Here is a 15,461-nt window from a genome sequence, read left to right on the forward strand (position 1 = left end):
TACTCTCAGAATGGTCTAAGTCCAGGGCCAGCTACATCTCCATGAGATGAATGACAAATACTTTGTACCCTAATCAATCTACCCCACAAAATTTACCAAAGCTGACCCCGAAACTAGACAATCTGTATAGTCCTACAGATGATTTTTTAAAAATTGTTAAGTGTAATAAAATCATCCCTCAAAGGAAATTCAAGGCCCAAATAGTTTGCAAGGATATGACTACTTTTGAGAGGAGGGAGTGGGCTTTGATTGGCCTGCAGCAGGGAGACTTATGCAGCAGCAGGAAAAGTTCTATTTCTTGAACTGAGCATTGATTACAGGGGTTTTGCCTTAAGTCATGTATTGAATTATACATTTTATGTGGTAATCTCTATCTCAGTTTTATTTTAAAGGAAAAAGTCTTTTAAAAAACAATGAAAAGGGAGCAGTGACTATCTGAACGTTTGTCTTCTGAAGACTGTGGGGCTGCCTTTGGAAGAGAGAAAGATGGAGATCACGACTTAGAGGGTTAGGGCTGGACCACAGAAAAGTAAAAAGTTTGGGATTGGAAGGAGCTAGGTCTTAGGGGAATTTCTGGTCCTTGGAAATGGGGACTATTATAGACAAGGAGGAGGAAGAAGGGCACAAAGATGAGAGATGCGTGATCTCAGAACACAAGACTCTAGAATCAGTTCAGGACTCCGCCAAGCTCTCATGGAAACGAGTCATCCAGAACATTGACCTCATGAATGTCCTTCACTTAATCCAGGGCCACTCAATCCCTCTTCAGGCTCCAGGGGGAGAAGCTTCTATTAGGACCTTAATGTGGCTGTGGACGAAGAACTGCTCTTGGGACCTGCAGGGACAGTGATAAAGTCCCGTGAGTCCCCCACCCTCCAGCACAGGGACTCAGCAGACAGCGCACCCAGCCAGAGTCACTTACATCTTATCCCAGTGATCCCTGAGAGGTATGATCAGCCCTCCCTGCCTTGCATCTTAGACGTTAGGAAAAGTGGGAAGCGGGGAAAGCCGGGGGGCAGGTGGCAGGGGTACTCCTCAGAGCTCATTACCTTTCCGAGCCCTGGTGTGGATGACGATCCCCACCAGAAGGAAGACTAGCCCAACCAGGAAGGCTGCAATTCCACTCAGCATCTTTCTCCAAGGATATTCAGACTGAGCTCCTATGGAAAACATGTATTAAAGTGAGCCAAAAGCTCCCAGTATTTGGTGTACCTTCCTGAAATCCCAGAACCTGTGCTGGACACCAATCCAATGCTATCTAGGGAAGGACTACATCTTGGAAGCCAAGGTTTGTACTCATGGAGTTTCTGTTAATGATTCTTATAATGCCCCCCTAAATGCCAAGACCAAAGCATTAGAGGACAGTAGTTCCCAAAGTTGGAAGTAAGTGACAAGGTGATTACACCTCCATATTTCTTGGAAGATCCAAGGATAGCCATGTTTTTTCCCACCCCAACCCAAAGACCCCAATTTCTATGACTCCCTCAGATCAGAGGGAAGAAGAACTAGTGTTGAAGCCAAGATGAACACAGAGGTAACACAGGTCTTGAGTCAGATTGAGCCGAGTTTTGTCCAGAAAGTATAAGCTGATTCTCACTCCACTCCACAGAAACAGGGCTCAGCAGGCTGGGATGATCAACAAGGCAGGTGTAGACCTCTCCAAGTTCAGGAGTCATTGCCAGCATCACCATTGTCTGAAAGGTCCAGTCTCCATTCCTAATGAGGCCAGTGGACATGACCCCCTCTCTCTGTTCCTGCCCATTCCGGAACCACGTGATCTTGATGTCCCCTGGATAGAAACCTGTCACAGAGCAAAGCAGCAGATTGTGGTGCTGCAAGGCTGGGATCCTCTCTGGATACACTGTCACCTCTGGTTGCACTAGCGGGGGAGAGAAGACATGAGACATGGTGAAGGAAATCCACAAAGCCAACACAGGAGTTTCATTAAAGGTTATCTCAGCCCCATATTTCTTTCCCAAATCACCCAAGTAGAAACTGGAAATGTGGGAAAATCTCACCCCCAAAGACTCAAACACTGGATATGTTAGTGTCGCAAGGAGGATTTAGGCTTTATCACATGCCCACAATTGCCCCTTGTATTTGGGAAGACACTAGCCCTTAAAGTCCCTGAGAACTGGGGGTCTGGGACCCAAGACCACCATGAACTAACCCCTGAGGATAGTGAGTGAGTCACAATTGAGGACAGAATGTATACAGACTCCCCTTCTCCTGACCCATCTATCCTGAAGCAGGAAACTGCCCAGTACAAGGAAGAAGAGCCACAGCCAGGCTCACACGGGGGAGATTCCTGAATCCCTGCAGTCCCCACCTTACACCTCACCTTTTCTCCCCACAGTGAAGGGTGCACCCAGCTTGTAGTTGTGTCTGCAGAGCGCATCCACAGAGGCTCTACTCCTTGCCAGTATATCGGGCCGATTGTTCCACAGCTCAGCGTCAGGCTGGCCCAGCTCCGTCAAGGCCACAAACATCCCCAAATTGCTGTCAAAACGTGCATACTCCTCCAGGTTAAAGATGAATCTGACCACAAACTGCACATTTTCTGTCCCATTGGTGAAGTAACAGTCAGCCTTTGCCTGAATCACAAAATCTTCTAGAAAACCAAAAAAAAGACTATGAACCAGCCCCAATTAGGAAACCCATACCTGGTTTATTATGCCAGACCACATTGATTGGAGAAGAGGCCTTTGACCTCAGTAAATCGGCCAAAGTAGCCTCTGCTCCCCTGGGCCCCACCCTGGTTCCTCTTAGCAAAGAGACATCCATTCTTCTTTGAAAGAAGCCTGAGGTCCAGCCTACCAGGCCAGCCAAACAGGAGACCTGTAACCCAAAGAAGCAAGTCAGAATGTGTCCAGAGACATAAACTTTCATTCAACAAATATTCATTCCTTTGACCAATATTTATAGACTGTTTGCATTTTGCCAGACACTGTGCTAAGTTTCTCCAAGCCAAGCTTTCAGAAGCCCAAGAATGCCCAGCCCTGTATGGAATAGTTCAATAGTATTCTTGCCGTTAGTAGGTTAATTCTACATATTCCTTCTGGAGTAAAGTGAAAGGAGGATGGAGGTGGGGTAAAGAAATGCAGAGTAGGTTCATAGTAGGTGTGAAATAAACTACCCTTCTGCTTTCCACTCACTATGGGTTTTCTCAAGAATTTTCTTCTGTGGACTTCCCTGGTGGTCCAGTGGTTAAGACTCTGTGCTTCCACTGCAGGAGGCACAGGTTCAATCCCTGATTGGGGAACTAAGATTCCAGGTGGCACAGCCAAAAAAAAATTTTTTTTTAATGAATTTTCTTCTGGACATTTTCCTTTGCACGATTACTCAGAGACCTCATCCCCTCTGTTGGCTCTAGTAAGGTAATGACCTCATTACCTCTATCTATGTTGGGTAAAATAGTATTAACTCATGACTTGAAGATGCCTTTTATCATCATCATCATTGGCCCTGTATGCACAGTTCTAGTGGTTGTAATAATATGGTGAATATAGGGTTAACTTAAACCTTTTCTGGAAACTTTTATATTAAACACTTCCACTGAAGAATGAATTAAAAAATCCAAATCCTTCAATATCCTGTGATAAACCATAATGGAAAAGAATATGAAAAAGGATGTATAACTGAGTCACTTTGCTGTACAGCAGTAATGAACACAACATTGTGATTCAACCATACTTCAATACAAAATAAATTTTAGGGACTTCCCTGGTGACATAGTGGTTAAGAATCTCTCTGCCAATGCAGGGGACATGGGTTTGAGCCCTGTTCCAGGAAGATCCCACATGCCACGGAGCAACTAAGCCTGTGCGCCACAACTACTGAGCCTGCACTCTAGATCCCAAGAGCCATAACTACTGAGCCCGTGTGCTACAACTACTGAAGCCCGCACACCTAGAGCCTGTGCTCCGCAGCAGGAGAAGCCACCACAATGAGAAGTCCGCGCGCTGCAACTAGAAAAAGCCCGTGTGCAGCAACAAAGACCCAACACAGACCAAAATAAATAAATATTTTTAAAAATAAATTTTAAATAAATAAGTAAAAATGCAAATCCATTCTCCATTATGATTTTCCACTTTCAAAGTACCTTATTAGTATTGATAGTGATTAGTTTGAAATCTATACTGACTTTCATACAATGTAACTCTTTTCTAATTGGCATGTTCTCCAAAACAATTTAATTTCCCAAAGCTATTTAATCAGTCTTCATAGGTAAGAAAAAGTATGATTGTGTATTGTGGTCTGGATGTTTGTGTTCCCTCCATTCACATGTTGAAACCCCAACCCCCAAGGGTAATGGTATTAGTCGGCAGTGTTGGGGGAGGTACTTAGGTCAGGAGCATGGATTCCTGATGAAAGGGATTAGTGTCCCTAGAAAAGAGGTTCCAGAGAGCTCCCTAGCCCCTTCCACCATGTGATGGCACAGAGAGAAGGTGCCCGCTCTGAACCAGAAAGAAAGCCTTTCCCAGAACACAACCATGCTGCAGCCTTGATCTCGGACTTCCCAGCCTCCAGAACTTTGAGAAATAAATTTCTGTTGTTTATAAGCAACGCGATCTGTGGCATTTGTCATAGCAACCCAAACAAACTAAGGTGGTGATAGTTGTCTTAGATTTGAAGATCTGGACAATTTTAAGAGACAAACTGGTAAATGGACCTGGATTGGTCTCAATTCACTTAAGTTCTAGTTCATTTTACATAGAAACAGACACTTCCCCTCCCTGATCTGCTTCCCTATCAATAAAGACAGGTTTGGATTCACGAACACCAACACCGAGGTAGAGCTCAAAAGCATTGTGTTAGGTAAGAAAAGAAACAGAATGTGATTCATCGCACAATGACATTCATTAAAATTTAAAAATACAGGAGGGAGCGGAGTCAAGATGGCGGACTAGGAGGATGTGGAGATCGTGTCTCCCCACAACTAGGGCACCTACCAGAGGCTTATGGGGGACCTTGACACCCAAGGGGATAGAAGGAACCCCCAAGTGACTGGGGAGGACATGGGGGAGAGCGAGGGGGAAAGAGAAGTGGAGGTTGGAGGGAACCAGTGCCCCTGAGGGGTGGCTGGGGGAGGGGAGGGGTTCCTGTGCCTGGAGGGACCCTTGGAGTTTCAGAGGACTCGGGGGAACGTGGATAGCATTTCTCCTGCCCACTCGGGCCCTGAGTCCTCCACCATCCGGGGACCCCTCCTGCCATGTGGGTCCTAAGGGTGTGGGAGAGAGGGGGTAGGGGAAGAAGAGTAAAGGTGAATGGGGAGCCTGCTAAGGTCTCAGGCCTGATCATCCCTACTCTGAGTCCAGAGGCACATCAGGGCCCCTCCAACAGCACTGAACCTAATTCCCACCCCCCACCCCAAGGGCTTAAGCATAAGGCCCCGCCCCCACCTAAACGATGCCCATGCCTAAGCCCCACCCCACATAGCCAAGGCCTTTTCCGGCCTTTTTTTCCCTATATTTTTGCTACTGTGATTCTGTTTTACCTTCTGGTTGTTGTTTCATTTATATTTTATTTTTTCTAACATATCTGTTAGTTTTCTAATCTTTTATTATTGTTTACTCTTTGTTACTTTCTGCCCTTTTTTATTTTTTTGCCACCCTGTGCAGCTTGCAGGATCTTGGTTCCCAGGCCAGGGGTCAGGGGTCAGCTCCTATGGTGGGAGCACTGAGTCCAAATCGCTGGATGAACAGACAGCCTCAGACCTCAGGGAATATTAATCAGAGTGAGGTCTCCCAGAGGTCCTCATCTCAGCACCAAGACCCAGCTCTACCCAACAGCCTACAAACTCCAGGGCTGGAAGCCTCAGGCCAAACCACCAATAAGACAGGAACACAGTCCCACCCATCCAAAAAAAAAAAAAAAAAAATGAGACAATAAAAAAATATCTTACAGATGAAGGAGCAAGATAAAAACCGACAAGACCAACTAAATGAAGAAGAAATAGGCAACCTACCTGAAAAAGAATTCAGAGTAATGATAGTAAAGATGATTCAGAATCTTGGAAATAGAATTCAGGCATGGATCGAGAAAATACAAGAAATGTTTAACAAAGACCCAGAAGAACTAAAGAATAAACAAAGATGAACAACACAGTAACTGAAATAAAAAATACAATAGAAGGAATCAATAACACAAAAACTGAGGCAGAAGAACAAATACGTGAGCTTGAAGATAGAATGGTGGAAATAACTGCCAAGGAGCATAATAAAGGAAAAAGAATGAAGAGAATTGAAAACAGTCTCAGAGACCTCTAGGACAACATGAAATACACCAACGTAAGAATTATAAAAGTCTCAGAAGGGGCTTCCCTGGTGGCGTAGTGGTTGGGGGTCCGCCTGCCGATGTGGGGGACGTGGGTTCGTGCCCCAGTCCGGGGGGATCCCGCGTGCCGCGGAGCGGTTGGGCCCATGGGCCATGGCCACTGGGCCTGCACATCCGGGGCCTGTGCTCCGCGGCGGGGGAGGCCGCAGCAGTGAGAGGCCCGCGTACCGCAAAAAAAAAAAAAAAGTCTCAGAAGAAAACAAAAAGAAAGGGTCTGAGAAAATATTTGAAGAGATTATAGTCAAAAACTTCCCTAACATGGGAAAGGAAATAGCCACCCAAGTTCAGAAAACACAGAGAGTCCCATACAGGAGAAACCCTAGGAGAAACACACCAAGACACATATTAATCAAACTAACAAAAATTAAATAAAAAGAAAAAATTTTAAAGCAGCAAGGGAAAACAAAAAATAACATACGGGGAATCCCCATAAGGTTATCAGCTGATTTTTCATCAGAAAGTCTGCAGGCCAGAAGGAAGTGGCAGGACATATTTAAAGTGATGAAAGGGAAATACCTACAACAAAGATCACTCTACCCAGCAAGGATCTCATTCAGATTCGATGGAGAAGTCAAAAGCTTTTCAGACAAGCAAAAGCTAAGAGAATTCAACACCACCAAACCAGCTTTACAACAAATGCTAAAGGAACTTCTCGAGGCGGAAAACACGAGAGAAGAAAAAGACCCACAAAAACAAACCCAAGACAATTAAGAAAATTGCAGTAGGAACATACATATTGATAATTACCTTGAATGTAAATGGATTAAATGCCCTAACCAAAAGACTCAGACTGGCTGAATGGATACTAAAACAAGATCCATATATGTGCTGTCTACAAGAGACCCACTTCAGATCTAGGGACACATACAGACTGAAAGTGAGGGGATGGAAAAGGATATCCCATGCAAATGGAAATCAAAAGAAAGCTGGAGTAGCAATACTCATATCAGATAAAATAGACTTTAAAATAAAGACTGTTACAAGAGATAATGAAGGACACTACATAATGACCAAGGGATCAATCCAAGAAGAAGATATAACAATTATAAATATTTATGATTTAAATAAAATAAATATGATTTAAATATCCTCCCAACATAGGAGCACCTCAATACATAAGGCAAATGCTAACAGCCATAAAAGAGGAAGTCAACAGGAACACAGTAATAGTGGGGGACTTTAACACCCCACTTACACCAATGGACAGATCATCCAGACAGGAAATAAATAAGGAAACACAAGCTTTAAATGACATAATAGACCAGATAGATTTGATTGATACTTATAGGACATTCCACCTAAAGCGGCAGAATACACTTTCTTCTCAGGTTCACGTGGAACATTCTCCAGGGTAGGTCATATCTTGGGTCACAAGTCAAGCCTCAAAAATTTAAGAAAACTGAAATCGTATCAAGCATCTTTTCCGACCACAACACTATGAGATTAGAAATCAATTACAGGAAAAAAAAACTGTAAAAAACACAAATAGATGGAGACTAAATAGTGCACTACTAAATAACCAAGAGATCACTGCAGAAATCACAGAGGAAATTAAAAAATACATAGAAAGGGCTTCCCTGGTGGCGCAGTGGTTGAGCGTCCACCTGCCGATGCAGGGGACACGGGTTCATGCCCCGGTCCGGGAAGATCCCACATGCCGTGGAGCGGCTGGGCCCGTGAGCAATGGCCACTGAGCCTGCGTGTCCCGAGCCTGTGCTCCGCAGCGGGAGAGGCCACAACAGTGAGAGGCCCGCGTACCGAAAAAAAAAAATACATAGAAATAAATGACAACGAAAACACGACGACCCAAAACCTATGGGACACAGCAAAAGGCTTCCTAAGAGAAAAGTTTATAGCAATTCAATCTCACCTCAAGAAACAAGAAAAACCTCAAATGAAAAATCTAACCTTACACCTAAAGCAACTAGAGACAGAAGAACAAAGAAAACCCAAGTCAGTAGAAGGAAAGAAATCATAAAGATCAGAGCAGAAATAAATGAAATAGAAACGAAGAAAACAATAGCAATGTCAATAAAACTAAAAGTTGGTTCTTTGAGAAGATAAACAAAATTGATACACCTTTAGCCAGACTCATCAAGAAAAAAAAAGGAGAGGATGCAAATCAATAAAATTAGAAATGAAAAAGGAGAATTACAACTGACACCACAGAAATTCAAAGGATTATAAGAGACTACTACAAACAACTATATGCCAATAAAATGGACAACCTGGAAGAAATGGACAAATTCTTAGAAAGGTACAATTTTCTAAGACTGAACCAGGAAGAATTAGAAAATATAAACGGACCTATCACAAGTAATGAAATTAAAACTGTGATTAAAAGTCTTCCAATAAACAAAAGTCCAGGACGAGTTGGCTTCACAGGCGAATTCTATCAAACATTTAGAGAAGAGCTGACACCTATACTTCTCAAACTCTTCCAAAAGATTTCAGAGGGAGGAACACTCCTAAATTCGTTCTATGAGGCCACCATCACCCTGATACCAAAACCAGACAAAGATATCACACACACAAAAAGAAACTTACAGACCAATATCTCTGATGAACATAGTCACAAAAATCGTCAACAAAATACTAGCGAACAGAATCCAACAACACATTAAAAGGATCATACACCATGATCAAGTGGGATTTGTCCCAGGAATGCAAGGATTCTTCAATATACGCAAATCAATAAACATGATACACCATATTAACAAATTAAGGAATAAAAACCATCAGGCTTCCCTGGATGCTCAGTGGTTAAGAATCCACCTGCCAATGCAGGAGACATGTGTTCGAGCCCTGGTCCAGGAAGATCCCACATGCCGCAGAGTAACTAAGCCCGTGATCCACAACTACAGAGCCTGCATGCCACAACTACTGAAGCCTGTGTGCCTAGAGCCCGTGCTCTGCAACAAGAGAAGCCACCACAATGAGAAGCCCACACACCGCAATGAAGAGTAGCCCCCACTCACCACAACTAGAGAAAGCCTGCATGCAGCAACAAAGACCCAATGCAGCCAAAAATAAACAAACAAACAAATAAATAAATAAACCATATGATCATCTCAGTAGATGCAGAAAAATCTTTTGACAAAATTTAACACACATTTATGATAAAAAAAAAAATTCTCCAGAAAATGGGCATAGAGGGAACCTACCTCAACATATTGGGTGGGCCAAAAGGTTTGTGTGTTTTTTTCTGTTATATGGCTCTAGTAGAACTTAGTTGTCTTTAAATTCATTCAAAACAACTTTGTTAGATTGTATACGACAGCTGTCATATCGGCATACATTTTTTAAAAATTATCAAAATTGGTGAATATTTGTGTAGCCATTTTAATATTGAAGATGGAAGAAAAAAGCAACATTTTCAACATATTAGGCTTTACTATTTCAAGAAAGGTAAAAACGCAACTGAAACGCACAAAAATGATTTGTGCAATGTATGGAGAAGGTGCTGTGACTGATCAAACGTGTCAAAAGTGGTTCACGAAGTTTTGTACTGGAGATTTCTCGCTGGACAATGCTCCACTGTCGGGTAGACCAGTTGAAGTTGATAGCGATCAAATTAAAACAGTAATTGAGAACAGTCAGCGTTATACCATGCAGGAGACAGCCGACATACTCAAAATATCCAAATCAAGCACTGAAAATCATTTGCACCAGTTTGATTATGTTAATGGCTTTGATGTTTGGGTTCTCTGTAAGTTAAGCAGAAAAAACGTTCTTGGCCATATTTCCGCATGTGATTCTCTACTGAAACATAATGAAAGAGTTCCATTTTTAAAACAAATTGTGATTGGCGAAGAAAAGTGGTTACTATACAATAATGTGGAAAGGAAGAGATCGTGGGGCAAGCGAAATGAACATCCAACAACCACACCAAAGGCCGGTCTTCATCCAAAGAAGGTGATGCTGTGTATATGGTGGGATTGGAAGGGAGTCCTCTATTATGAGCTCCTTGCAGAAAACCAAACGATTAATTCCAACAAGTACTGCTCCCAATTAGACCAACTGAAAGCAGCACTCGATGAAAAGCTTCCAGAATTATCAACAGAAAATGCATAATCTTCCATCAGGATAATGCAGGACCTCATGTTTCTTTGATGACCAGGCAGAAACTGTTACAGCTTCACTGGGAAGTTCTGATTCATCTGCTGTATTGACCAGATATTGCACCTTTGGATTTCCATGTATTTTGGTTTTCACAATATTCTCTTAATGGAAAAAAATTCAATTCCCTGGAAGACCATACAAGGCACCCGAAACAGCTCTTTGCTCAAAAATATAAAAAGTTTTGAGAAGATGGAATTATGAATTTGCCTGAAAACTGGCAGAAGGTAGTGTAAAAGAAATGGTGAATAAGTTGTTCAATAAAGTTCTTGGTGAAAATGAAAAATGTGCCTTTTATTTTTACTTAAAAAATGAAAGGCACTTTTTGGCTCACTGAATAATAAAGGCCATATATGACAAACCCACAGCAAACATCATTCTCAATGGTGAAAAACTGAAAGCCTTTCCACTAAGATCAGAAACCAGACAAGGATGTCCACTCTCACCACTATTATTCAACATAGTTTTGGAAGTCCTAACCATGGCAATCAGAGAAGAAAAAGAAATAAAAGGAATACAAAATGGAAAAGAAGTAAAACTGTCACTGTTTGCAGATGACATGATACTATACATAGAAAATCCTAAAGTTGCCACCAGAAAACTACTAGGGCTAATCAATGAATTTGGTAACGTTGCAGGATACAAAATTAATGCACAGAAATCTCTTGCATTCCTATTCATTAACAATGAAAAATCAGAAAGAGAAATTAAGGAAACAAACTCATTTACCATCACAACACAAAGAATAAAATACATAGGGATAAACCTATCTAAGGAGGCAAGAGACCTGTACTCAGAATACTATAAAACACTGATGAAAGAAATCAAACATGACACAAACAGATGGAGAGATATGCCATGTTCTTGGATGGGAAGAATCACTATTGTGAAAATGACCATACTACCCAAAGCGATCTACAGATTCAATGCAATCCCTATCAAATTACCAATGGCATTTTTCACAGAATTAGAACAAAAGATTTTACAATTTGTGTGGAAAACAAAAGACCCTGAATAGCCAAAGCAATCTTGAGAAAGAAAAGCAGAGCTGGAGGAATCAGGCTCTCCAACTTCAAACTATACTACAAAGCTACATTAATTAAGACAGTATCGTATTGGCACAAAAACAGAAATATAGATCAGTGGAACAGGATAGAAAGCCCAGAGATTAAACCCACGCACCTATGGTCACCTAAACTATGGCAAAGGAGGTAAGAACATACAGTGGAGGAAAGACAATCTCTTCAATAAGTGGTGCTGGGAAAACAGGACAGCTACATGTAAAAGAATGAAATTAGAACACTCCCTAACACCATATCCAAAAATACACTCCAAATGGACTAAAGACCTAAATGTAAGACTGGACACTAGAAAACTCTTAGAGGAAAACATAGGAAAAACACTCTTTGACATAAACCACAGCAAGATCTTTTCTGACTCCACCTCCTAGAGTAAGGAAAATAAAAACAAATGGGACCTGATAAAACTTAAAAGCTTTTGCAGAGCAAAGGAAACCATAAACAAGATGAAAAGACAATCTTCAGAATGGGAGAAAATATTTGCAAACAAAGCAACAGACGAAGGATTAATCTCCAAAATACACAAACATCTCATGCAACTCAATATCAAAAAAAACAAACAACCCAATCAAAAATGGCAGAAGACCTAAATAGATATTTCACCAAAGTAGACATTTCACCAAAGTAGACATACAGATGGCCAAGAGGCACATGAAAGGCTGATCAATATCACTAATTATTGGAGAAATGCATATCAAAACTACAATGAGGTATCACCTCACACCTGTCAGAATGGCCATCATCAAAAAATCTACAAACAATAAATGCTGAAGAGGGTGTGGAGAAAAGGAACCTCCTTGCACTGCTGGTGGGAATGTAAATTGATACAGCCTCTATGGAGAACAGGATGGAGGTTCCTTAAAAAACTAAAACTAGAACTACCATATGACCCAGCAATCCCACTACTGGGCATATACCCTGAGAAAACCATAATTCAAAAGGACACGTGTACCCCAATGTTCATTGCAGCACTATTTACAATAGCCAGGACATGGAAACAACCTAAGTGTCCATCGACAGATGAATGGATAAAGAAGATGTGGTACGTATATACAATGGAATATTACTCAGCCATGAAAAGGAACGAAATTGGATCATTTGCAGAGATGTAGATGGACCTAGAGTTTGTCATACAGAGTGAAGTAAGCCAGAAAGAGAAAAATAAATATCATATTAACACATGTACATGGAATCTAGAAAAATGGTACAGATGAACCTATTTGCAGGGCAGGAGTAGAGATGCAGACGTAGAGAACAGATATGTGGAAAGGGAGGCGAAGGAGAGGATGGGACGAATTGGGAGATTAGGAATAACATATATACACAACCATGTGTAAAATAGATAGCTAGTGGGAACATGCTATAACACACAAGAAGATCAGCTCAGTGCTCTGTGATGACCTAGATGGGTGGGATCGGGGGTGGGAGGGAGGCCTAAGAGGAAGGGGATATATGTATACATATAGCTGACTCATTTCATTGTACAGGAGAAACTATCACAATATTGTAAAGCAGTTACACTCCAATAAAAAAATATTTTTTAAAATACAGGAAAACAATGCTACATCTTCCTAAAAGCCACCCTCATACTTAAAGACATACCAGACACATTAGAATGGAAGGGAGGGAGTGAGAATGTAGACAAGGGAAGAGAGGAGAGCGTCCTTGCTCTGATCAGTGATTACAAGGTGCTGTGAAGTCACTGGGGAAGATTAACTCCATTCTGTGCACTTGAGAACAATATAAAAGGACATTCAAATGGGTTAATAATGTAAGTTGATCAGGAAAGATCTCCCTGAAGAAATGGCATTTCAGTTGAGACTTGAAGGATAATTGTTACTGATCTCGAGTAGTAGATTTTCCTTCATTTCTACGTTCAGAGGAACTATTGGACTGAGTGTCAGGACAGCAGCATCCTTCCTGGGTCAGCCAGACTCATCTCGAACTCAGCTAATTTCAAACAATGCTCTAACCTCCAAATCTCTATTTTGTCTTACATTCTAAATAAAAATATTTTAAAAGTTAGTTTTCAGTCAGATCTGTGTCAGAGTTTAGATCTTACTGATTGTGCATGTGTTGTTGTTGTTCAATGGATATCATAAGCTCAGAGAGGTTTCTGTTCTCCAAGAATAATGATCTCCTCACACCCACCCTCCACACCCCTAGGTTTGTTCCTCTTTTGTGTTTAATGAGACTTTGACGTTCAAAGGGGTTCTGTTTTTTAGCATGTTATATCCTGTTTTCTTCTGATAAATGTTTTCAGAATGTAATATCACTTCATGTTTGCATAGCTTAACTCCTCAGCTAGAAAAATAACAGCAGTAAATACATGTACCTGGTAACACGAGGACAGGCATTCAATTTCTAATACATTCTAATACATCTAATACATGTATACCCTCCCTATAACCCCAGTTAATAATAAAAATTTACAGAAGATTATTCAAATACCTGAGTTTTTTTTTAATACTTGTACAGAGGAGTACACAGGATGATGAGTGCATTAAAATGTAATCCAAAGTAGCCATATGATTGACTGATACCATGTATACTGTATCTTTTTCTGATTTAATAAAAAGTACATTTACATCTGAAAAAAAAAAGGTGGGGGATTTCCCTGGTGGCACAGTGGTTAGGAATCTGCCTGCCAGTGCAGGGGACACGGGTTTGAGCCATGTCTTAATACAATTTCTAATACATTCAATTTCTCTCATTTCTCAAGATCGCTTCGTACAATCTGACCATATTATAGGGGCTTAAAAATGTCAAATGAAGCAACCTTCGTTTCCAAGTTCTTTTATTCACATATACCTCAATTGGATACATATGGAAACAGTCACAATCATCAAACTCCTGGCTGAAGGATAGCAGCTATTCTCAGACTGCCTCCATTTATTACAGCTCTCCAGACTGACATTAATACCATAAGGACCCTAAGCAAGCAATGTTTCCCTTTTTCCTGCCTCCGGACTCCTTGAATCCGTGGCTGTGGGACAGGAAGACCCTTTTCCTGCCGGTCCATTGCATGTGGTAAAGAGGGAAGGAATAATTTCCTGTCAAAGGGAAGAAGACTCTCTTTGAACCTAGAAGCCCCTTCCGGTCTGGACTGGAGCCTGGACCTGTAGGGAAAGGCCTTCCTCCCCCACGCCAGTTTTTGCATGTACACATGAAAGAAATCACTGTGTCCTTACCTGGAGCATCTCTGCCTTGAGTCATGGAGGAATCCAGCCTGACTACCGTCACTAACAAAGCCACCACCCAGGGAACCCAGCTAGAACCCATTCTGGAAGAAAACAAGCGAGACAGAAAAATCGTCCACCTCTTCAGAATGGGGCTTGCCCACACACAACTCAGTCAAAAATATTCATGAAGAATAGAGATACCTTTCTGGCCTCCCCAGGATTGGAAACTCCTCACATGGATAACCAATCAAGACAGAGGGGCTTTGTGTCATTAGGTGCTGGGTAGAATACTTTCATAAAGTAGTTACCACTCAAGAACTCTTGACCTGCAGAATCACTGGCAGCAGTCTAGGTACATGGAAACCGGCTAGGAGAAAAAGGTCTTAGAAGAACTGGGCAGATTGTTTATCATGGATCTTACTATCCTCATATAGCACTGTCCCTGGCCTGCTGTGACTAATAGATCTCCATGCCGATGGGGTCGTTCACATTGCCTACAGAGAGTGTGTAAATAAAGAAGATAGTAGACAGCATTTTGAAGCATGGACCTTATAAGGAGTTAGGGAAAGGATTATCAGAGAAGAAATTGAAGAGACTGAGAATTACCTGAAGAGGATTTCCTGTAAACCAAGACAGGGGGAAGAAAAAAACAAACAAAACATGGAGACAGGATTCTCAAAAGAATAAAATGCTGCAAGAAATGGCTAAAAGGATAAAAGAAAAGAAAGCATTATTGTGTTTTATA

At 41.5% G+C, this 15,461-nt stretch overlaps 1 protein-coding gene across 1 annotated transcript; it reads right to left on the reverse strand.

The window, feature by feature from the left end:
* Positions 1 to 516: 516 nt before the first annotated feature.
* On the reverse strand, positions 517 to 14,832 carry LOC132527218 (HLA class II histocompatibility antigen, DO beta chain). Its single transcript, XM_060162548.1, has 5 exons — positions 14,726 to 14,832; positions 2,342 to 2,611; positions 1,598 to 1,879; positions 1,050 to 1,160; positions 517 to 835 (listed from the first exon to the last, which is right to left on the reverse strand). The coding sequence occupies exons 1-5, from the start codon at positions 14,814 to 14,816 to the stop codon at positions 792 to 794; spliced, it is 798 nt and encodes a 265-aa protein (XP_060018531.1). The 5' UTR covers positions 14,817 to 14,832; the 3' UTR covers positions 517 to 791.
* Positions 14,833 to 15,461: the final 629 nt, after the last annotated feature.

This window comes from Lagenorhynchus albirostris, chromosome 10 (genome assembly GCF_949774975.1).
Source record: "Lagenorhynchus albirostris chromosome 10, mLagAlb1.1, whole genome shotgun sequence".
NCBI lineage: Eukaryota > Metazoa > Chordata > Mammalia > Artiodactyla > Delphinidae > Lagenorhynchus > Lagenorhynchus albirostris.

Excerpts from the sequence above, each read along its gene's own strand:
- LOC132527218 (XM_060162548.1), bottom strand. The coding sequence starts at position 14,816 with ATGGGTTCTAGCTGGGTTCCCTGGGTGGTGGCTTTGTTAGTGACGGTA. Across the intron at positions 2,612-14,725 it reads TCAAGGCAGAGATGCTCCAG|AAGATTTTGTGATTCAGGCA; the intron begins GTAAGGACACAG and ends TTGGTTTTCTAG. Across the intron at positions 1,161-1,597 it reads CCCTGTTTCTGTGGAGTGGA|GAGCTCAGTCTGAATATCCT; the intron begins GTGAGAATCAGC and ends TGTTTTCCATAG.